This window comes from Dipodomys merriami, unplaced genomic scaffold (genome assembly GCF_024711535.1).
Source record: "Dipodomys merriami isolate MVZ:Mamm:240054 unplaced genomic scaffold, mDipMer1.0.p SCAF_71, whole genome shotgun sequence".
Lineage (NCBI taxonomy): Eukaryota > Metazoa > Chordata > Mammalia > Rodentia > Heteromyidae > Dipodomys > Dipodomys merriami.
Window position 1 is genome coordinate 5,183,795 of NW_027206302.1, and position 23,698 is coordinate 5,207,492.

General features: G+C 49.9%; 1 protein-coding gene across 4 annotated transcripts in view; it reads right to left on the reverse strand.

Annotated features, from left to right (window-relative positions):
• The window catches only part of Grik3 (glutamate ionotropic receptor kainate type subunit 3), a 215,814-nt gene that overhangs the window by 49,102 nt on the left and 143,014 nt on the right, over nucleotides 1-23,698 (reverse strand). For 3 of the 4 annotated variants that reach the window (XM_070008969.1, XM_070008967.1, XM_070008970.1), the window contains exons 4-9: nucleotides 16,985-17,166; nucleotides 14,723-14,776; nucleotides 9,348-9,521; nucleotides 8,496-8,639; nucleotides 3,490-3,597; nucleotides 43-156 (exon numbers count right to left, since the gene is read on the reverse strand). In XM_070008969.1, the coding sequence (XP_069865070.1) occupies nucleotides 43-156; nucleotides 3,490-3,597; nucleotides 8,496-8,639; nucleotides 9,348-9,521; nucleotides 14,723-14,776; nucleotides 16,985-17,166 (776 nt within the window). The remainder of the gene's footprint in view (nucleotides 1-42; nucleotides 157-3,489; nucleotides 3,598-8,495; nucleotides 8,640-9,347; nucleotides 9,522-14,722; nucleotides 14,777-16,984; nucleotides 17,167-23,698) is intronic. The other variant, XM_070008968.1, reaches the window with a different exon arrangement.

Consider the following 23,698-nt stretch of genomic DNA (forward strand, 5'->3'; position numbering starts at 1 on the left):
CCAAGGCACACAGCCCTTCCTGTGGGACCTCTGAGCTCTTACCAGCACTGTGGTGACGATGAGTGACCTGTTTGTCAGAGAGTCGGTCACGTTAGGGCCTCGGCCTTTGGCAACCTCGGTGATGTTGAGACCATCAGCAGGGCTCCATACCCCAACCTGGAGAAACAGACAGATGGAAGATAGGCACTGAGTCCTCAGTCCACCCTTCCTTTCTCCCACCAGTAAGACCAACGCCATCATTGTCCTTGCCTCCATGCTTTAAACGAAACATTCTGATGATAACCTGCTGTCCTCCCTCCAGATCCCCCAAGGTGATTAGATTCTCCTGAATTCTGACCCTCCCTCGGCTGGCAACCTCATCTGGGCCAGACAGGGAGACAGGAGCTTCAAGGAGTCCAGGGAAAGCAGCTGGGGGATAGAGCAGATCCCAAGTAGAGGCTGAAGGAGGTGGATCAGAAGTCCTGGTCCAGTGCCTGGTCCTGCCTGTGAGTGAGCTAGATGCTCACTTTTTGGGTTTGGCTCCAGGGGCAAATGCCTCCCAAAGCCAGGATAGTCTGGAGCAAGGGGAGGTAACACCTATGTGTGAAGACAGAGCAAAGGTGGAGCCAGCTGTGAGCATGCAGGCAGGTGGGGCAGGAGGCTGGCTACTGAAACTGCTTCAGGGGGTGGCAGCATCAGGCTGGTGAATGTCACTTGGGGCCTTGAATGCTGCTGGGGACTTGCAGGCAATTTGCTTTGTGGTTTTTACTTCTAAAGATGACAAATACCATAGCTATGATGGCCAAAATATCCCCCCACCCCGCCACCCCTGGTGTCCTTATTAATATTGGGTCTGAGGCTGGAAGGAGGAAAGGAAAGGTCAATTTATAAATCATCCTAAAACCTTAGGCCTCTTGAAAGTCCTTTCTGACCCGCACGCACCCCAGCTTGGCCCCTCTCTCTCAGGAAGGCTCCAGCATGCCTACTCTGCCCTTGGCTCAGTTGGGGGATACTAAAGGACCTTAAATCAATTAAACAGAAGAGGCTGAATGCAAACATCCCATTCAGAGGGCTGTGCAAAGCAGATAGCAGAGAGATATGTAATTATACTTGGGTAATTCTGCCTTAATCCTCCCAAAGCCACCGGCTGGAGCTGGCTAGATCAGCTATGACCCAGCTAGCAAACAGTAGTGGTGATAGGAGAGGAAGAGTGGCTGTGTTGGGGCTTAGCACACTCTCAGGGCCAATCACTGCCACCGGTAGACCATCAGGGCCACAAGAACAAGAGGCTGACAGACTACTAAAGAGGGTCTTTTCTTAAATGGGGCAAGCTCGGTGCTAAGGTGCCAAGCAGAAAGCTGGGTACAGAAAGTCCTCAGCAAACACCTGCCTGATGGTGCATGATCCCTCGCCCTGGCAAGCTCTCCTGAGTTCCAACTTGTCTTGATGGACACCAGATGCTATGGGAAACAAACATCAGGACCAAGCAAGCTTATAATTACATGGTGATTGCAACTGGGAGCCTTTGGTGGACACCTTGCAGGGTGCCACAAGGAGGGCTATCAGGAGAAGGGTGCTGCAGGTGGGCTCAGAAAGAGAGAGCAATCAGGTGGGTGATCAATTATTGATGTCTGCCAGGGGTGCAGGAGTAGAATGTGGTATCATGTGTGCCATTTAACTGCCATTCCTAGAATTTTGGCTATCTCCAGTGATGGGTAGCTGAGAGAGCAGAAATGACAGCTACTTGAGCAACTGTTGTATCCACTGCTGTGCTGAGAAGGCACAAGAGAGACTAAGTGGAATCTGGAGGCTGGCTGATGAGAATTCACAGAATCAGCACAGGTCTAGACTAATTGTCCCTGATAGTCTGAGGGTTGGAGCCACAGTCCCATCCCTTGGGGGCTGATATGATATGGCATGAAATAGTTAAGGAGAGATAGTTGGTAAGAACAACTTCTTCTTCTTTCTCCTCCTCCTCCTCCTCCTCTTTCTTCCTGGACACTGTCCCTCAGCTCAAACTTGAGCCACAGCACCACTTCCAGTTTTCTGAGTGGTTTATTGGAGATAAGAGTCTCATGGAATTTTCCTGCCTGGGCTGGCTTTGAACTGTGATCTTCAGCTCTCAGCCTCCTGAGTAGCTCGGCTGGTGAGGATTTCTTGACCATCCCTCCCCCTCACTGAGGCCCCTGTGAGTTGGAAAACCCATGGCCACAGGCGAGCTGGGGCCAGGACTGTGAGTCAAGCCAAGCCAGATCCATGCCTGAGGGGCAGAGCTCACATCTAGTCCACGGTCTAGAGAAGCAGGAGTGTAAGAGTGCCCCACTGGCCCATGGGGTGTTTCAGTGAGCAGTGGCAACTAGGTTGTTTTTCAAAGGCCCAAGTGAGAGGCTGACTTTAAATGTGACTTGGCACTAGGGGACCACGGGAAATTTGGGAGCAGATTGCTTTTGGATCTGCCCCTGCCTCCCCTAAGCTGTGCCTGGGGAAGCCCCATTTGTGAGCACGTTGAGATGGCTAGAGGGCTTAGGAGTGAGATGGGAATCAGGATGAGGCATTTGAGCCAGGGCATGAAGGGGGAAGAGGAAAGGAATGGACCCTAATGCTCAGCAGGGTCTGAGGAGCATCTGCTACCTCCTGGCCTCTGCCATATTTTACATAAACCATATCTGAGGGCTGTAGAGGTGCCCAGGAGGCTCCCAGGGACCAACTGCTGGGTAAGAGAAGGGTGCAACCGAGCCTCTGACCCACCCAGATCCCAAGGAATACTGAGAGCTGGGGGTTCACATTAATCTTTCTTCTTGGCCCAGCAGCACAACTTTAACAGCATACACTGAAGGTTCCTAGGAGCCTTAGTAGTCCCCTCTACCCGGCCCTGTAACCTCAGTAACACATTTCTGTGCATCTCAGAAAGAAACCCCCAGCTCTGTGTGGCTTTGCTTTCCTCTGGAATACTGCCTCGGAAGGTGGGGCAGAGAAGCTTAGAATCCTTGCAGTCCAACTTTTCTCGGAGGGTGAAAATCTCCTCTCATCTCCCATGGAAAAGCAATTGTCCCATCTTTGCTTAAATGTATCCAGTGACAATGAGCTTGCGATGCCCTAGGAAACTGACCCCCTAGGAATTAGAACATCCCTCTTACCCAAGGACATATCTGCCCCTTTGCCCCAAGTCAGCCCTGCTGGGACTGCCAGACAGTGTATAGGCCCCTGAAACTTTTATTATATTTGCTAGGTTAGGCATGATGGGCCTGGCTCACAGAGTGATGGACTGGGTGTCTGCTGCAGGCAGTCCACTATGCTGAGTACACCTCAGGGCTTCATGCTGGGCACGTTGTTCCCCAAGGGGCCACACTGGGTCAAGCTGAACCTCAAGGGGGTGACTTTACTGGCCCAGCCCTCTGGCTCTAGGTCTCTGTCTAGGGCCTGCTGGAGCCCGGGGGGGGGGGGGGGAGGAGGGGGAGGGTGTCTTATGACAACCCATCCCCTCTGCCTGTCCTCCCCAAGTTCACGCACCTTCTCCAGGCCATCCTCCTTCAAGCTGATGATGTCCAGATCAAAATCTGTCCGCAAGCCACTGGTTTTGTTGAAAACAATCCGTCCAGTTAATCCTTCCCATTGAGCCTGTGAAGGGGCGAGGGCAGAACGGCAATTCCTTGGGCTCATAAATCATCATTCGGTACAACTGTACAATGCTTCATTTTAATTACTCCTTGCACTGATACTGTTCCCCCACGACCATGATTAATTAATAATCACCTCCATCATTGCTCAGGCTGCGGTGCGAGCCAGCGATTTCCATAAATTCTATTATGCTCTTTAGCCAGCCTTACATTTGCACCTTCTCGTGTACAACATCGATCTTGGATGCGCTCAAATGAGCCCCTGCCTCAAAGCCATAGGAATGGGGGGTGGGTAGGCTGGGTCAAATCCCCAAGGGGAGGTGATAGGGAGGCAAATGGGTAGAATTGGGGCAGGTAAGACCTGCTGAGAGGTAGAAACATCTAAGGGACCAGGTGATTAGATATAAATCTAGGTACTTGGAGCAGACCTCAGAGAGGAAGAGGAGATGGAGGTTTACCCCACCCCGCCCTTTAATTCTAGCTCTGTATGCTATGGGCAAGAACTCTGGGGTCAGATGCTAGATTCAAATACAATTAGCTATGTGACTTGGAATATTCCATTTTACCTCTCTGCCTCAGTTTCCTTACCTCTAAAATGGAACTAATAACAGCTCCCATCTTAGTCATGCTGTGACCAAACATGCCTAGATAGCTATGCCAACTCTCCTCTAGACTCTGTCTTTCCTGTGGTCTAGAGCTTTAACCCCATAAGCCACGATCACACTGTTCCTGTCACGTGACCTCCCAGCAACCCTGGGGAGGTGGCCAGGTGAGGAACATGATTCCCATTTTACAGCAATAGAAGCTAGAGGGAGAGTAATCTGGGAACCAGGTAAGTTCACACAGGGCACAAGAGGCAGAGCCAAGCTAGAGCTCCAATTTCAGAACCCTAACCTTCAGTCTGGACCCAGGTCCCTTCTCTTTGTCCTTAAGATGGCAGCCCATTTGCATTTCAACACCTAGACTGAGCCTGAAAGAACAAATCTTATATGACCTGGAGTCCTGGGGACTAAAGGTGGGCTTCAGAGCAAAAGGAGGGAGGCAAGGTTAGGGCCACATATAGCTGAGCCAACAGGGACAGGGAGGAAGGCATCCAGAGAAGAGGTCATGGGCAGCCAAAGGTCCGAATGTTGCAAAGTTGGCCAAGGGCTAGCTTTGCAACCCTGGGTTTCTGCTTGCACTGGGGTCAGGCTCTGACCCCGCCCCCTCCGCCAACCCCCCATGCTCACAAATTGTCCAGTCTCCAGGTCCCAGAGGCTTATCTAGGGATCCTAACGAAAGCCCTGAGGCAGTCTCCAAGCACTCAAGCAGCTCTGAAGCCCTACTGTAATGGGATGGCCAAAATGGGCACTCAACTTAGACCACTGAGCCAACCCCTGGAGGCGTTTGGGAGGTTGTAAAGCAAAAGAGGCTAGAACGTGGATTTTGTACAAGTCAACCTGGTGATCTGCATGACAGGTAGGGGCAAGTTACCCACTCCACAAGTGCTCAGAGAGGTGGATAATGCCTGCATATACAATCACCACTAAGGTGTAGACTGACTAAGAGGAGTGTGGCTTCTACATATGGAGCTCTGGGAGGGGTGAGTAGATCACAGAGGGCTATTATGCCCCCTGGCAGGAAGTCCCCAAGTCCCCACTGTGCTTCTGCAGGGTGGTCCTCATCATTGCCTCCCCGATTTCACCCATGTGATTACTGAGGCTCCAAGAGGGACTGGAGGATGCAGATTGTAGGTAGGGGTGGGGGAAAGGCTACATTCTTTCTCTACAGCAGCACAGCTGGATGGCGTGGGGGGTGGGGAGGCCTCAGGGCCCACAGTATACCTAGGAAAGCCCATCAGAATCCCTGCAAGTGGGGAGCACAGATTAAATGATGCATCAGAGAAGGTGTACACCTCAGTTTATGACTTCACAGGGAGGCTGCTCAGCTTCCCTCAAGCCAGCTCTCCAGTCCCTCTGCCTTCTCTCTCCTCTGTAGCCCCCCACACCCTCAGGCTATCTGCTGGCCCCAGGGAAATCACAGCAGGTGCCTTGGAACCTGTGCTTGCTTCTCCAGAGGAGGGCTTCTTCTCTGTCAGCTACAGAGGAATGAAATGCCAGCAGGTGCTGCCGGTCCGTGCGCGGGTGGGCAGGGGCAGGCCAGGCAGGCACTGCAGCTCCGCCCCGTGACATTTCTCAGCCTGCCCGCCCCCTCTAGCCACAGCTCAGGACTCGCTAAATGAAAGATGCTTCACACGCTCTGAACTCCGGCCTGGTATTTTCCAGCTCCTCTCGGAAATGCCAAGTCCTTAAAATGATTTACTGTCACACAGTCATATGGGGAGATGGGCAACTTGAAAATGGACTAGGGGTCGGGGTGGGGGGCTGTGTGCTGGGCTTCTCAGGGTGCCTGGGTTCTGGTCTTGGCCAGCTGGTAAACTGTAAGAAGCCATGTGGCTGCTCTGGGGAGCAGCTCCCCGACCCCCAGAAAGGGGACTGATGAGTATTTCTAAAAGGACTTCTTTAGGGATGTGAATGGCCAGGGATCCCAACTCCAATCTAGGCTTGCCAGTTGAGGAGAGAGGGTAATGGGGCTCCCTTTTCTACGATGGGCAGCAGAAAATCTGCTTCCCTCAGGGATGGTTGACCCTCTTAAACTTCCAGGGGTGAGGGATAGACGGAGTGAGGGTCCTTGAACAATGTGGCCAGGGGACCCTCTGTTACCCATCCCCAAACAGAAAGTCACAGTGTTAGTAGAGCCAATGATGCAAACAGCAGGAAGAGCCACCATGCTGTTCAATACCAGCTGTGTCAAGCCCTGTTGCTATGAATCCTGATCCCACAGCCCCCTTTCTCTTCATACAGCTCTACCAAGGTGTGCTAGGATCCTTGCTGTAGACGGGGGACTCTGAGGCACAGCTGGGTCTTAGTGTTCCCCAAGATCAAGCAATGGTTGTGAGCTCGTCCTGCTCTAGCACTGGACGATGAGCTCTGGACACTGAGCTTCCTTAGAAGCTGTGATGGGCTGAGTGAGAAGGGACTGTCGTGATCCTGTACCAAAACATTAAATGATGCTAGAACTCCTTCTAGGAGAGAAAATTAGCATCTGCCAGGTAAGGAGACTCACAATAGAGACCTCATGGTGACTTGTCTACAGCCACACAGCTGAGGAAAGGACTGCACTATATCCACATGCTTTTTAACACTGCTGTAGTATGCAGGAGGAACTGTTGTTTGCCTTAGCCCAACGCACTAGCCATGAACTTGGGACTTAGGAAAACTGCCTGCTCTGAGTGAGAAGTGTTTGCTTCCCACAGGCACCTTCCTTTGTGCCCGGGGTTTATAACCACAATGGGCAGACTCCAGGCCATGAGCTCTGTGTGCAGGACTTTTGTCTCTGTCACACAGGGAGGGGTGGGGATGCGGGGGTGGGGGTGGGGAGGCCCACAGCTCAGCCTCTGACACCCAGCATCCTACAGCCAGCCAGCGGCTGGCTGAGTAAAATGAGAAAACCTTGGGGCAGCCTGCTTCCCTCTGGCTCGCCTGCTGTCACAGGGATACATTTATGCAGAGGCACCCCCTCCCCACCCCGGCTTCCCTAACCACCCCAGCTGCTGCCCTGGATGGGGTACTCCCTCTGGCCCAGCATTACTCTGTCTAGATCTCATCCTCTACAGCTTTTGCCCTCCCTACTCCACACCTACATTTACTGCATTTGATTCTGACTAGGCCCTGTGTCTGAGGCTCTGTACGTAGCTTTTCACTTTGTCTTCCCAATAACCCTTTGAGGCGGGCACTCTCATGATCTTGAGTTAAGGATCAGAGAGTTAGTCAGCTCAACCCAAGTCATACCTCCAGCTGCACTGGAGACAGTATGCAAGCCCAGGTCTTAGTTCCCCTGACCTTCATAATGGGAACAACGAACCTTGCTGTCCAAAGATTACAAAGTCTAGGAGAGATGGGAAATCCTTAGAAACTGAAAATACTGCTAACTGCCTTGTCATACGGCAACTCCTTTATAAGACTACTTAAAGAAAATAAAAGAAAGCCAGGCGCCGGTGGCTCACATCTGTAATCCTAGCTACTCAGGAGGCTGAGATCTGAGGATCAAGGTTCAAAGCTAACCTGGGCAGGAAAGTTCATGAGACTCTTATCTCCAATAAACCACTTGAGCGCTGTGGCTCAAGTGGTAAAACGCTAGCCTTGAGCTGAAGAGCTGAGGGACAGCGCCCAGGCCCAGAGTTCAAATCCCACAACCAACAACAACAAATAAAAAGAAGACAAAAGAAAAAGAAAAAGAAAATAAAAGAAAAAAAGAAAGGAAGGAAGGAAGAAGGAAGAAAGAAAAAGAGAAAGAACATACTAGCAGCAAGCCAGGCCTCCAGCTCCCTGCTCCCTCTGAAATTAGATCCATAGTGAAACTTCCCAGTTGCCAGAAGAGCAGGGGTCTAGTAAGGACCTTGCCGGGAAGGTGGCTGATGGGAGAATACGAGTTTGTGGGGTGGATTATCAAGTCATTCATCTTGCTGCACTAAGCACATTTTTTATAGCATCTTGATTCATCTTCAGAGTTCTGCTCTACACCCCATTTTATAGATGAGGCATCCAAGGCTCAGCAAGGTTCTCTAGCTTGCTCTAGGTCTCACGGGAAGCCAGCAGAGACCTCTATTTGTTGTACTTTGAGCCCATGCCATGACCTGACACCATGCTGGCCACCAATGAGCGCTTGCCATACACCAAGGACTCGGGTACCATCAAGTCCATGTCCCCCAAAGAAATGGAAGCTCAGAGCTCAAGTGCATGTCTGTCTGTCTGCCTGACTCCCACAGTGCTGGCCTCACATCTCAGGCTTGATCCAGCTCCGCTGCTCCAGAGTATGGCAGCCCCTGGGGGCCCTGGTAGGACAGTGGGACACACTCACCTCCTTGATGAAGTTCATGAAGCGGCCGCCAAAGCGCCAGGCTTTGTGCCGATGGCACTGCAGGGAGTTCACAGTCATCTGGGGTGCCCGCTGGTAGCACACGGACACGATGTGAACAGCGTCATAGAGCAAGGCTGCATCGGTCTGTAGGGAAGGCCCAGGGTCTGTCTGAGAGTGACTCACCCTGCTGTCTCCCCTTTTCCCAGTACAAGTTAGTGGTGTCTTGGTGAGGGAAAAAGGCCCAGAAGCCCTGAAGTACCCTTTTCTCTGTCCCTGGAGAGATGCCAGGCTGGGGAATCTGCTAGTCTATAGACACCTTCAGTATCACCTTCTGAGAATGGGCTTTCTTTCGTAGTCTCCTGCCCCACCCATGTCCTCTCCTTTTCTACCTTCATCTCCGTTATGAGTGTGGGGACAAGACTTCTGGTCTTATGCCAATTCTCTGTAATTATGCACCTGTATGCCCACCAGTTAGGGCCGTTGGGGTGGGGACTGTGTTGGCTTCATCTTTTCATCGCTAGCCCCTAAGCCAGGGTCATGAGCATAGGGGATTTGCTTCTTGATGGTTTTAGGAAGCTATGGGGGGAGAGAGGAGAAAGAAATGGGGGGAAGAAAGAAAGAGAGGGAAGGTGGGAGAAAAGAAGTATGAAAAGAAAGGAAGGGAGGAAGGGGAGAAGAGGAAGGGAGGAAAGGCCAGAAGAAGAAAGGAAAGGAGAAAGGAAGGAAGGAGGGAGGAGAGAAGAGGGGAAAACAGGAAGGGAGGGAAGACAGAGGGAAGGAAGGAGGGAGGAAGAGAGGAAGTGAGGGAGGAGGAGAGTCACTGGGGTCTTGCTGCCTGGCTGCTCACTGTACCATCATCACTCCATCCAACAGGCCAGACTCTGCTCGGGGAGCCGCCTGCAGCCGCTCCATAGACCACTTCTCCACGATGGCCGACACGTGGGGGTTGTCCACGTTGAGGATGCGGAACCCCGTCAGGTTCACTCCTGAGTAGCGGTAGGGCTCCAGGTCTAGCGCGTAGAGATCCTGGAGAGAGAATGCTCTATAAATGAAGGGGTAGTGCTGCTGTGAGCTCCAGCCTCCCTCCAGTAGAGCCCCCTCAAGAGCCGAAGCTCCTGCAGAGGCCTATGGGAGGTAACAGCAGCATCCACAACTACACTGGACTTCCTCAATCTGCCTCCCCCAAACAGAAAGCAATCAGCCTGTCACCTGTGGCCAGGTCATGTTCAGCTAGGTCAGTGGGCAGTCCCTAGCTTAAAGTCCAGGAAGAGGGTCTTAATGCCTGGGTAGTCCAGGCTCAGCTCCTCTGTAGATGCAGTTCAGGGATCTGGGATTAGAAAGAGAAGGAGCCCACGGGGAAAGGCCCCATGGGGAGAAGAATCCAGTTTTCCCTAAGCCGAGAAGAGATGGCAGGGATGGAGGAAGGGGAGTTAGTGGTCAGAGGAACAATGCCCTGAACTCAAAAATAAGCAAAGGGATGTAGCATGTTCTTTCAGTAGAACTGAGGTACTTACCCAGAATGTAGCCAAGTTAGACTTTGCTGTTAGCTACTGGGTAAAGGCCTAGACTCCAGGTTTACATGGGGCCAGGGGAAGGGGGAAGGCAGGGGGATTTTATTCCACAGAGATTAGTCTCAAGGTTTCCAGGTTCATCTATTTTGTAACTAACTAGTAGTCTTATTCTACATTTCCCTTGCCTACCTACGGAAAATGCTAAGAAACATGAAGTGCTTACAGTGTTACCTCCTCCAGGAAGCCTCCTGATTATTCATGTGCACTGCAGGGTGGACCAAGGTTGCCTTAGCTCTTTATCTGGGATCCTATAGGCTTTCAGCCCACTGCTTACAATTATCTGAGTCTGGTGTGTCTCTCTGTAAGCCCCTGAGTACTCTGGGTCAGAGGACAGAATGGTTAGCTGGGCTCAACGGCTCCCTGGGGTGCTTAAAATGTTTTCTTCTTTTGCTGGTTGAGGGTGGGAACTCTCTATGGGACTGGAAGTTGAGTGTGGCCTGGTGAATTGCCTGAAATGGAGAATTAGACCCTTAAGGGGTCTGGTTCAGGACCCAAGCCCAATAAGAGATCTTCCTCAAAATAACTCTAAAGATGGTTCAAGTTTAGGGCTGGAGCTGAACTGCTGAGGCCAAGAAAGAGGAGACAAAATCTGCCCACCCTTCTTAGCATGGGTCTCAGCTTGTCCAGGGCCCTCATGACTCAGTGGCCCTCTAGGACCAGAGGCCAATGTGACTGAGTGTGAAGGGTAGCATCTCTAACTTGGAGGGTTTTGGGTGCTGGTAAAGCTCTTGTCTCTAGAAGCAGCATTTGGTCCATGGAGAGCGAGAGTGTCAGCCTCTTGATGAAGTAGCAGGACTGTGTGGTTACTTTCTTCTTTGTCACTCTTCAGCTGGGCCTGGCTGCAAAGGGTGGCCTTATGGCACAGAATGCCCGTCTGCCCCATGACATGGTGGCAGGGAACTGGTGAAGAGGCCTCTGTCCAATTCCATTTTTTTCTCCTTTATTTTGTTCAAACTGCCCTGGGCCAAGACCCTAAGTACTGTACACAGCGAACTGTGGGCAACTTGGCTGCTTGGCAAAAAGTTGTATTTCCGATGCCAAATGTTGACACACTGAATTCAGTATCGACTAGGGACCTTTTAGAAACATTCAGCATAACATAATAGACTAATTCATTAGCACCCCATGGGTCTGAATGAGTAGGAGCTGAAGCTCGGAAAACATCGCCTTAAGGAATGACAGATGAAAATATCTTTCCCATGATATAACTGTTATTGCCAGGAAGTGGCATTAATTGTGATTGCTTATCTATTAATTTATTATAATTCTTTTCTCACCTCCAGGCTTTTACCTACACATGGCATGTACCAGGGCCTCAGCTGGGCCTGATTAACGCGGGGTTATCTGAGAATGGCTCATAGCTGGCTGGGACAGATAATGGCAGCTGGGGTAATTAAAATGTCTTCTGCGTGGGTGAAGCAAGTTGGGAGAATGTTTTAGAGGCAAAGAGTTGGTGACGTGAGTTTCCTGAGGGGAAAGAGGTAAATGCCAAGTGCCACTGCTCTTCCAAATACAGCCACAAATGACCAATGGACACCAAGAGGGAGGATCACAAGGTAGAGTCCTAAATCAGTGGGGCTGGAAAGAGGATCCTGAAGCTGGGGGCAGACATGGCCAGGAAAGAGGAGTCATGGGGACACTGTGGATGACCTGATACTCAGGGGGCTGCTGGGGAGACAACCTGGAAGACCCAACACACACCTAGTTCCCATAAGAGTTGTTTGTATTGCAGGAGCTGTGCATGCCTGGAAGGGCCCTTTCTTCTGACCCCCACGCAGTGAAGTGTTCAGAGGAAAGACAGTCAGTCTGAACAGCCACTGGCAAGACCTGGAGTCACGAGCCCAGGTCTCCTCCACTGATCTGCTATGAGACTCAGGACAAGCTGCACAATCTCCTAATACCAGTACCTCCATCAGTCAATGGGGAGCTCAAACTCTGCCGTGCTGGCTTTGAAGGGGTACAGAGGAAAATCAGAGGCTATAGACTGAGGGCTTGGAAACCAGTGAAGTGTGGGCACTGCTGGGACTTGCTAAGGCTAAGTGTCAATCACCATGCCTAGACATCATGGCCAGGCCTTGTGAAGAATCCACGAGGCAGAAAAGGCCAAGGCCAAGCCTGACAGGCTTGAGCACCACACTTTGGAGCTGCCCAGCTCCCAGCTCCCAGCTGGGGAAACACCACCCTCCCTTTCCTGCTAACTCATCTCTCTGAGCCTCTGAGTTTCTGCTTTTCTAGAAAACTGGGAGCATCATAGCTCCCTTGAAGAGCTGGACTGGGGCACTGTGAGCACACAGGTAACACAAGCAGTTCTTTAATTACACAGTGTTCAGTGCCAAGTATTGTTCTGAGCACCTTACCAACATCAGTGCATTAAATATTCATCCTGACATCCTATAAATAATGCTGCTATTGTCATCATTTTATAGATGAGGAAAATGAGGCCCAAAGAGGGTAACTCCTCTAAGGGAGTAAAGAGTCTCAATCCTAATCAGACAGTCTGGCACAAACTGTGGTCTTAACTGGCTGCTGCCCTGAGGATGTGTTGATAATTTAGCTGATTACATTCTATTTTGTTTTGCAATCTTTCTTTCATTCATTCATCCATTAATAAGCACCTGCTGTGTGTGCCAAGCACTACCTAAACATTGGAGACAGAGGTTCCTGCACATTTGACTGGAGCTTCCCAGCTTGCCAATATGAGTTTCATATTGGACCCATTTCTATTTGCCCTTTCACCCAAGTGCCCAGCTTAGAGCCTGGAGCTTTAGGGACTGCTGAGTAAATTAATAAATGAATGACTCGATTAAAGAAAAGTAAGAGAGTGACACTGCCTGGGGCTAGAAGAAGGCTCTAGGGTGCTAGGATCCTTTCTCCTTTCACCTTGACCCTAGTAGACAAAGGCATTACTGTGGAGGGTTTTGGGGTCACTGGGGTCCTGCCTTCTTCAATATCTTATCTTAGAATGCTGTCAGGAACCTGGGGGCCTCATTTCAAGACCCCAGTTATGTTCCAGGATGCATCATAGCAGAAAGAAGTCAGTGTGGGTGGGCAGAGACCCCCGAAGTGATTGAGGGAGTAGATGATTGATCTCTGTTCCCAGCTCCCAAGATTCTTTACTTCCCAGGTAGCTCCTGGCCATGTGGCTGCCAGGTCTGAGTCCTGGGCTCTGCAGGAGTACAGGGTACAGTGGGCAGAGTTGAAGGGAGGGTAAATGTTCCCCAGATTGGGGGAGGGAGATCTCATTTATAGTGTCTGCCCACATCTGTGGTGTAAGCACTCCAGCTATGGCTGACTTCAAGCTATGTTGGCACACATGCTGGAGCCGGGAGGAGATGAAAACAATCAGTTTTCACACTCCCAGAGCAAGCTACCACATTGGCCTTTGCTTATGTTATTCCTTCCTCTGTCTCTGACACTGTATCTGTTTGTCTCTGTTGTCTGTTTTTATCTCTTTTTGTCTCTGCTTCTCTGTCTCTCTCTTTTGTCGGTCGTGGGGTCTGAACTCTGGGCCTGGGCACTGTCCCTCAGCTCTTCAGCTCAAGGTTAGCGCTCTACCACTTGAGCCACAGCACCACTTCTGGCTTTTTCTGTTTATGTGGTGCTAAGGAATCGAACCCAGGGCCTCATGTATGCAAGGCAAGCACTCTACCACTGAGTTGCCTTCCCAGCCCTCTGTCTCTCTCTTAGTGAACTCTTATACATCCTTCAAGGCTGTCTGTCCAGGCTGTGAAGGCACAGCCTGCTGCATGAGAGCCAGACTGAGAGATGAAGGCAGAAAAGCCTCCGTTTTGGTTGCTTAGAAACACTTAGCTCAGTCCAGGTACTGGCTAAGGAGCCCAGTGATGCCAATAAACCAGGACTACGGGGCAGGGCCAAGCAGGACTGCAGGGACTTTCAGTAAGAAGATAGTTGGAGGCCCATCAACCACCCCAGACCTTAACAGTGGAAAAATCCACCAGGGCTCCAGGGAGGTCAGAGGGTGTCTGGCTCCAACGTTCATTGATGGAGCCCCTTTGGCACAGGGATGCCTTTATTCTGCTGATCTCAGGCCACAACTAATTATCCTAATGGGCTTAAATGGTCCTAAATGTTCTCAGAGTTTGGACAGAACCCATCTGGAGCCTGCAGGTAGGCTGGCTGTGCTGACTGTGAGGGGCTGGCTGACTTCAGCCTGGATGATGCAGGATATAAAGAGGCACTTCCAGATGAGGGCCTTCAGCAGGAATAGGAAAGAGAGAATTAGGAAGTGAGGGTGAGACAATCAAGAATAGCTGCTACTTCTATGGCTTCATCTTGTTTAGCAGTGTACCTAATCCCCCGTTACTCCTTATATCAACCCTCATTTTGCAGAGGAAGAAACTGATGCGCAGCAGCTAGACGACTTTACCTTAGTGCTCCCATGGCTACTAAGCAGGGTGGCTGGTGTTCACACTGTCCTAGAGTACGTGACCTTGACCTTAATCTCTTTAAAGGTGGGTAGGTCATACCATCTTTGTGGCCTTACCTGGGGGCCATACCTACATCCTTCAGAAGGCTGCAGTATCCTCTAGCTATAGCAACTGTGCCCAGTAACAGGCTGGTCCAGGCCAGGCCATAATGCCCTCTATCCAAGGTAGTCCCCCCTCCCTCCCTCACTAGGACCTGGAAGAACATTACCAGAGTGGTGAAGATGAAGTGATAGTACTCAGTCATCATGCCCATAGCCATGGCCTGCAAGAAAGCAGAGAGTCAGCCAACAATAGGAAATACCCAGAGGTCCCTCCCTTCACCCAGGGTGAGAACAGGGTTGGGGCTGGGAACCAGGGGTGGGGATGTGTGGGGGAATTGATAAGCTGACCACTTGGAGTAGAGTATCATTTGAAACTCTGAATAGTTACAATGGCTAGCTGGCAGACAACAGGGATTCCCACAGGAGTATGTAGCAAAGTCCCCTAGGACAAACTAAGGTGCAACATTCAGGGAACTCTGCAAAGATTCCCAGTTCTGAAGCATGAAGTGGGTCTGGTAGTCTTGGTTCTCAATCAGCATCTTTGGGCCTGGCTGTCACACTTACAGAGATGCGGACAGACCAGCCAAGCCATCGGCTTCATCACTATCCTAGCTCCTGAGACAGGTGTTCCACTCAGCCTTTGAAGCCTGGTGGGAGGCAAGAAACCTTAAACCTGAGCCTCTTCCTGAACAGAGACCTCCTTGCTTCCTCAGTGCCATGAGCTGCTGTGGGATAATTACCGTAGACCAACATGAGATCTTATGTGTTTTACTAGGAACCTGTAATCTCTGATTCTAATGACTACAATGCATTTTCTACAGAGTTGTTGGAATGCAGGGCCCACAAAGAGCTGTGTGGCGGGGGGAGAGGGTGCCACAAGGCCAAATACACCTGGAAACTGCAAGCTCAAGAATGAGACAGGCACTTCGCTGCGTGTCCTCTGCCACTCCTACAGACTCACTACTCCACACCAGCACCATGAAGGCTGAGGATACCTGATGGCAAAGGATGGCCTTAACCTCTTTTAATTCTGTGTTTAGCTGAGCAGAGTATCTCCATTTTTAATTCCATAAGTTTTCAACTCTGACAGACCCAGGAGTAAATTTCCACTTTCCTAACCCTGGCTTATTACTTGCCTCTTGAGCCTCAGTATCCTCATGGATCACCTGGGCATGTTAACTTTCTCAAAGTCAGTGAGAAGTGGCAGGTACCCAGGAGAGTAATTCCTCCTCAGTAAACCAAAGCTGTGATGGTCACTGGCACTGTATCAGGCAAGCTAGGAAGAGACAGGGCGAACTGGCATGGCTGGCCAGGAGAACATGGGTTTCAAGACTTCCGGGCAGTGTATGTTTCCTTGATGTGATGTGAAGGACAATCCAGGCTCACTGCCAACCAGGTGCTGGGCCTTGGGGTGAACTCTGCACTTTCCTGTCTCACTGACATCTGAGGAAGTGACAGGTGCACGATGTGGCAGAGCAGGAGCAGACAGGAAATTCTCTCTTTTAATTCTCTCTGTCTGTTGGTGCTTCTTTTGAGGGCAGGAGAGGCAGGAATGGCAGGAATGGAGGTTGGCACTTGCCTTCGTCAGCTTTTGTGGGGCCCAACTGAAGGTTGGGACTGGAGCCCCTCAAGGCTTTGAAGACTCCTCAGCTCCTGCTCAGCCCTCTCTGTGCCCCAGTCCCTACCCTTATACCCTGTGTCCTCAACTTGCATACCTCTTCTAGTCACCAGGGTTGCTTTCCTGGAGGACATAAATTCCTTTTACATAGAGCATAGGTTTAAGAGTGGTTTTGGTTTCACTGTGGCTCCCTGGGAGGGGGTGGCAGAAAAATTCACTGTTAATTTCTTGCATGGCTGGCAGGCAGAAACTGACTCTTATCTCTAATATGCCATGCTGACCCATGTTTGGAAATGAAGGCCCATCCAGGACCAAGAGCCATTCTCCACTCCACCCCCACTCCATGGCTGTAGAGCTGATAGATGGTGTGAAGAGCCTCAGCTGACCTCCCAGTAATAGGAGAGTAACACCAAGTATCGTAAGCTATGGGGGATTAGTCACTGGGAGAGGTGGTAAGGCCTTCTAGGGGCTGTTCTTGACACCCAGGGCCTCTCCATACTTCATGTTTCTTGGAGTGTTCTCTCCAGCCTGGCTTTGGATGCCCCCAGGCAGCCCACCTGTCACTTGCACAGAGGTAAAAGGGAAGGCAGCATTTACCCAGCATTCTGTGCACCAGGCTTGAGCTCTACCCAATTGGACTGTGAAGTCTCAGAGAAGCACAGTGACTCCCAATGTCACAAAGTCAGAAAGAAGCCAAGTCAGGAGACCAGCTGAGACCTGGCTAATATCACCTGTGTGGTTTGGAAAGGGAAGATGGGAGAAGAAGCTGGCAGATACCCTCCATCCCTCCATGGGGCCAGTGCTCACACACCTGCTTCAGGATCTGGGCCGCCATGCTGTGGCTGCAGTCAAAGATAATTCGAAATTCCCGGCCTCGCTTCATCTCCTTGAGCAAGGGGCGCGAATCATCAGAGTCAATGGGGAGCTGGCGGATCTTCAGGCGGATGTTGTACCTCGATGGTGCCATAATGAGCTCCTGCAGCCGGATGAGCCCTGAGAGGCACAGGGCATAAAAGACACACGTGTGCACACATGCATACACTGCTGAAGATATCCACTTAAGATGAGTGGCATGCACAGCCATACCTGTGGTCACAGGTCCATGATGTACATATGGACACAGATACGAGGCCCACAGGGCAGTATGCATGTACATGGATACAGTCACAAGAGCCAGGAATGAGCACAATCAGGCAGATGTGCACACATGTGGACATGCCTGCACAGGCACGCAAAATGAGAGCAGATGTTTGTGCACATGCAAACACATGCATGTAGATATAGACAGGACACACACTTGGGCTTAGGCATGAGTGTACTGATGTAGACAAAGGCCTGTACACACACAGATACATGTACACATATATGTGAATTCAAAAGTAGGCACAGGCCTCAGATCCCCACCAACCATACCCACTTGCTTCTCTCAACCCAGAATGGGTAGAGACTGAGAGAGCCTTGTGAAACACAGAGCATCATTTCCCTGAAAGTCTCTAGCAAACCTGTCTCCAACACATAGCCTCAACTGTATGTTAGTAAACCTTACCCACTCTTTCAGACTTAAGACCACTACCACCCCATGAAGACTTCCTTTATTGCTGTATTCAGAATGTGCCTCCCCAGCACCTCTTGCACACACATCAGCGTGGCGGCCTCTCTCAGCCTCCTCTGGCCTCACCTCATTCTCTCATTCTACCACAGGAACCGTAATGTGTGGGATGAGTTGCCCCTGGCACAGGTCTGGTACTTAGGTAATACGCAACAAAAATTCCCATAGTTGGATCGACTTACTGTTTTCTTCTCTCCACACTGAAAAATCTATTTGCCCCTTTGGCATTTTGTAAAACCACTTAATCTGGGGACTTCAAGGGAAAACAGAATGTCACTTCCTGGAGACAAATGGCTTGCTTAGGTCTAATTAAGTTCATTTTCATCCCCATTTCAAGCCATCCTTGCTGACTCTTCTCAGCAGGACCTGGGAGGGAGACAGCTTACTGCTCTCCATAGCCCACAGCCCCACCCCACTGAAGGAGAGACTGAGCCAGGAGCTGTCCCCTCCCCTGCCACACTCAGGCCCAGCATCTGTGCCATGGAGAGCCATAGCTCCCTCACCATACCTCGCCCCCATTAACAGAACTCTTGAGTTTCCTTTGAGGAACAACTGCACTGCTCCCAGTTTATGGGTCTCAGGAGGGATCCATGGTCATCTCTAGGGTCAATTTATGTGGCTCCACCCTGGCTAATCAGCACATGCAGTATGATTGAGGTAATAGGACATAGTTGGTCCTGTCAGTGTGGTGCCTGGAACTTGTGCTAGAGAAATAGGCAAGTAAAACCCTTTTTATTTAATTTCAAATAGGGGGGATATAAATCTGGGGTCACCAATCAGACGTGAGGAAAAGATCAACAGGGCAGATGTCAGAGAGGAAAAAGTAATACATGGATGATACACTTGTACCTTATGGTGCACAACAGTAAAGATAGCTAAGAAGCCATACCATCCTCCCCTTTTTTCTTAAACTAATTTGCAGCTAAATTTGCATGTTAAAGTTTGCAATCACTTGTTACAGTGCCCTCCCCCCTATCTGGACAGAGTTCCTCACTCAGAAAACCCACTCCAGAAGCCTTTCAACCAAGTCCCCATTTCTAAGAATAATTTCTGTTATACAGCCTGAGACCCTTCAGCTCTCTTCCCAGTCCCCAGGGCTGAGCCTCAGGAAAGCAATCTGCTACCCATCATTCTATTCTGCTGGGGAGGTCCAGATGCACCCCTGTAACTTCTACCTCCTAAAGAGACCCTCAACAATCTTCACCAAGACCATAGACAGCAAGAACACCCAACCCATGGCAAGTCCCAAATCCAGGACTCTGGAATCCTGGAATGATCTGGACCAAACAGGTTCTAGGATGTCCTAACATCAGAGTTGATGGGGGATAGAGGGAGGTGTCAGTTGGCTTCAGCTAAAGGAGGGGCCACAGGTTATCCCCAATCAGACATGCAAACCCATACCCTCTCCACTTATCGAGAAATTCCTGGTTGACCTTTCCCACCTTTCTGTTACCCAGACAGGCCCACAGTGCACAGCCTGTTCCTACCCATTTGGTTTTCAGACTCATGCTTAGCATCAGTAGGCATGTAGGCGTTGGGGACCCGGAACATGAGGACGGGGACAGGCTAAATGCTGGAGCAGAGGCCACCAGGGCCTTTTTTTCAGCCAAGCACATCGCTCCGTGTAATGCACGGTGACCCACATTCTCCAACAGCAGCAAATGTCAGCCCTCCTTCCCATCAGTGTATTCCCAGAGGAGACTGCAGGCTCTTCTCGGCCCACCCAGCAGAAGACAAAACTGTTTTGGTTTGCCTGAGATAAGCTCTTCTTCCTGGCTGCCTCCTTAATCAATCCCTCTCAAAATATCTGCAGTGAATCATGGCTGTCGGAGCCACGCTTTTCACTTATGAAGCACTTCTGCATTCATTACCCTATTTAGCTATCTCCCAAATCCTAGAAGGCATGGGAATGGGGATCTGCATGGTGAGGTTACAGATAAAGAAACTGAGGGCCACAGAAGAGGAGAGATCCTTCTATAATTCTACAGCAAGGCCAAGAATGGAATCACAAGTCAAGAATCAGTCTTTTGGCTCCTTTTCTCCACCCAAGGGTTTTTCTAACCTCCTTCCTTTCACAGATTAGGTTAGGAAAGGAGAGACATGGCTTACCTCAAAAGGCAAACACTGGTTGCCTCCAAAATGAGGTAGATTGCAATAATGACCCCAACTCTTCACCCCTTCCTAATGCAGGCTCTTTGCCATGTAACCTTTCAGGAAAGCCCCTCTAGCAGCTCAGCCCTATGGCTCGTTTTGACCAGTGGGATATTAGCAGGCCTGAAGCAGATGGACCCTTGACATGGACTTGTACATTAGATTTGTTCTCTTGTCCCCGTGCCACTGTCATGGCAACATGTCTGGAAGAAAAGCAGAGCCAGAGGGTGATGCCCATCACCCAGACAAAGTCAACTTAAAGCAACCAACAAGCAGGTGAATGAGATCACAGAGTATCACCTAGCCAAGCCCAGGTTATCGCTGAACTGACAGATTTAGGAATTAGATGAATGTTTATCATTACTGAATGTTTGGGGTGGCTTGTTACACAGCTTTTGGTAGAAAGAGCCAATGGAGGCACCCTCTGCAGGCATGCCAAGTAAAGTCTACTTTTGGGTGGTGACAATGTCTCAAGAGATGATTCATGATGGTATAACCCAATTAATGCCAATACCATGCCCATTTGACAGTGTGTGGACCCAGTGAACTTTAGGAGACTGTCTTCTGATAGCTGCAGAGATAGATCTTCCTCCCCATTTGACTTCTACGTCCTTCTTGCCTGGGTGGATTGTCATCATGTGAAGAAAGGATGTTTGGATTTGCAGCAACTCCATTGTATTATGGAGGAGAATGACAAGAGGAGCGTGGCCATACTGAAACAGCAGCCTGACTTTGGTGAGCTGTGAAACCAGCCCTGAAAGACCCAGTCCCAGACTTCTGGTCAGTGAGACTAACTAAGCTACTATCACTTGAGTGAGTCAAGTTGAGCTGCTACACAGCTCAAATCTTCTGAGGACACAGTCCCCAAAGAAGGCACAGACAAGGCCTGCTGTTGTGTTCTTCTCACTCCCACATTCCCCTTCTTTTGGACTATTCTGATTCTAGGGCATCATTTTCAAAGTTATATGATTGCTTGAATCCCACTGAGTCCCAGTACCAATAATCTTCTTAACGTGAGCCTCCTTTCTCATTGATTGCCCTACTTTTTTTTTAAGTGTGTGTGTGTGTGTGTGTGTGTGTGTGTGTGTGTGTGTGTGTGTGTGTGTGTGTGTGTGTGTGTGTGTGAAATTAAGTTAAACTCTGAGTAGTACAAGAGAAATGTTTGGGACACTAGTGAGTTGAAGGAATGAAGACACTGATATCTTATCTGGATTTTTTTTTATTTGAGTAGTTAATCATGTTATAGAAGAGTGATGCGCAGCTAGAGGTCACTGGTAATTCCAGGCCATTTTAGATCTGGGCATCATGTAACTTGACATACACTAAAGGCTCAGGGACCTTAGCTTCCGCTCTGACTGGTTCTACTAGCATGGTGGTCATCATAGCGCACAGCTCTAATAGGAGATGAAAAGCCCCACTTTCCCCCTGCCCAGTCTTCAGGCCCAATACCAATGGACAATGAGTGGTTCTGACCAGTGTCTGCTCTGCCCACTCTCCCTTTGACACTTGAGTGACCCATTTTCAACATCCCACTCACATCTGATTCTTCTTTTCTCTGGCCCCCTACATTCTCTTCTAGGTAGTCCTTCAAACTCAAGCCTCCTTTTGTTTCTTACAGGACCAACGTAGCTATGCTATCTCTTCTTTAGTCTTGCTGTGATCTTTTCCTCAAATTCTCCCTGTGTTGCTCTCAGAGCCACGGGCTAAACTCCCCTTTCATTCCTGTACTCAACAATACTCATGAGTCCTTGACTACTTAAAACAGGAAGCCTGAATCCTAGACTGACACCAGATCTTGCACAGCCAGACACACCCTTTATATGACTTTTCCCTTCCTCATGCATAATTGAATCCTCTCCCCTTGGCCAGGCTGTTGTCTCCAAAAGCCTGCTACATACACTCCTCACCCCTGCACAGGATGTTCCTTTTATCTGTCATTCCCTCTCCTCTCTCCTCTTTGTCCTGTCTTCAAGGCCTTCTGACTCTCTCTGGTCAGTCAGCTCAGGACCATCCAAGGCCATGGGGCTTTCTCTGGCTGCATGTCTGTCACTGATTCTTAGCTGATGCCTAGAAAAACACTCATTCTCCTCTAATATGATTAACTACTCAAAATTTTAAAAAAATGGAATAACAACATCTTCATTTCTTTGCCCTTACACTCTTTCCTACACTATTTAATTGGAGTTTAATTCAACTTGATTTTTCAATTCAATTCAATCCAATCTAATTCAAATTCCATTTAAGCAACATTTGAGGACATCTACATTGTCCAGGCCCTGTGCTACAGCCACAGAAAGCTCATGTTCTGGAAGCAGAAATGGGCTCAGGGAGGGTATCATTCAGAATAGACAGTTAAGACAAGTTCTAGAACAGAACACTGAAGGGACTTGGAAGCCCCACGAGTGCCCCTCCTGGCAGATGCTTTGTGCTAGGGGCCCTAAGCATGTGGGAGGTGGGGTTTGAGGTGGTAGACTGTATTCAAGGACCTCCTGTCTGGCGCTTTGGTATCACAGCAACTCAAGAGATCTTTGTAGAAGCCTGGAGAGAATAAACAAGTTTCTGATGTGTTTTCTGAGGGTTTCCTTTGTTACTATTCCCACTCCCCATTAGGAGATAATCAAGAGCGAACACTGCATCACAGGCGGCGAGAGCTGGAGGGCTCTTCCGAGGCTGGATGCTGCGGCTCTTGATGTGTGGGAAGAGGAAGGCCAGATGGGTTAAGTGACTTGCCAAGGTCACTCTCTTAAGAGGCTGGGCTCGGAAACATCTTGGGACTTGAGTCTTTGGAAAGAAAGAGAAGAACCAGCTCCACACTAACTAATGGTACACACTTTGGACTTAAGTCTTGTAGTCACATGCCAACTCCGATACCTGTTAGCTGGGTTAACAATAGGCAGAGCATGTGTGAGACTTCTTGAGCCTCAGTTTCCTCCTTTTAAATTTACTAATTTTCCTCATTTACTAACTTGCCACTCCTTAGAGTTGCTGTGAGATGGATGAAATTAAATGAGATCACCCCTGCTGTGCTTAGCTTATGGTGGACACACAGTTATCGTCCCATTGCCTTAACTATCTTCTGTCTCTGGAGGGTGTCCAGCTCTGGGTCTGCCCTGCAAACCATGTGAGGGTGACCAGGGATGAAGCGGAGTCTGGCGGTGGCCCTTCTGTCCCCTCTTCTCCCTGATAACAGGCCCTGTCAAACAGCTCTTAGCTCTCTGTGTATAGCTTCATGCAGAAAGTAATGTGAGTTTCTCTGTGCTCCCCAACAATGCACACTGTGCCAAGACCAAGGCTGAGTTTTTATTCATTCAGGCATTCCAAACTCCCAGCAACAGATGAGGTCTAAAGGAAAGGCTCACAATGTGCTATTGGATATGTTAGTGGATATTGGCTCTGGGCCCACACTCAGAACTTGAGAGGAAAGAGGTAACACACTTGAGTAAGAGTTTTCTAGAAGACAAGTCCCATGCTAGATTTGGAAGCAGGACTGGGCCATGTAGGTCCTATGCAAAAGAATGCTGGGGAGGCTGTGCAGGGCAGGTTCCTCTGCACCAGGGGGTCCAGCCTTGGGTCTATGGCTCAGCCACTGGCTGCAGGGATCCTGTCCTATTTCTACCCTGGCCAACTGAGGCTCAAGCTTTGTGCCCACTTCTGCAGGTCTGGCCTTGTTTCTAGTCACGTGTGTTGTCAGGGAGCTGGTGCCTGAGTATAGGTAGAGATGTGGGGAGGGGGCGTGGTGCTGGGTGCAAGTGTGAGAAGGATCCA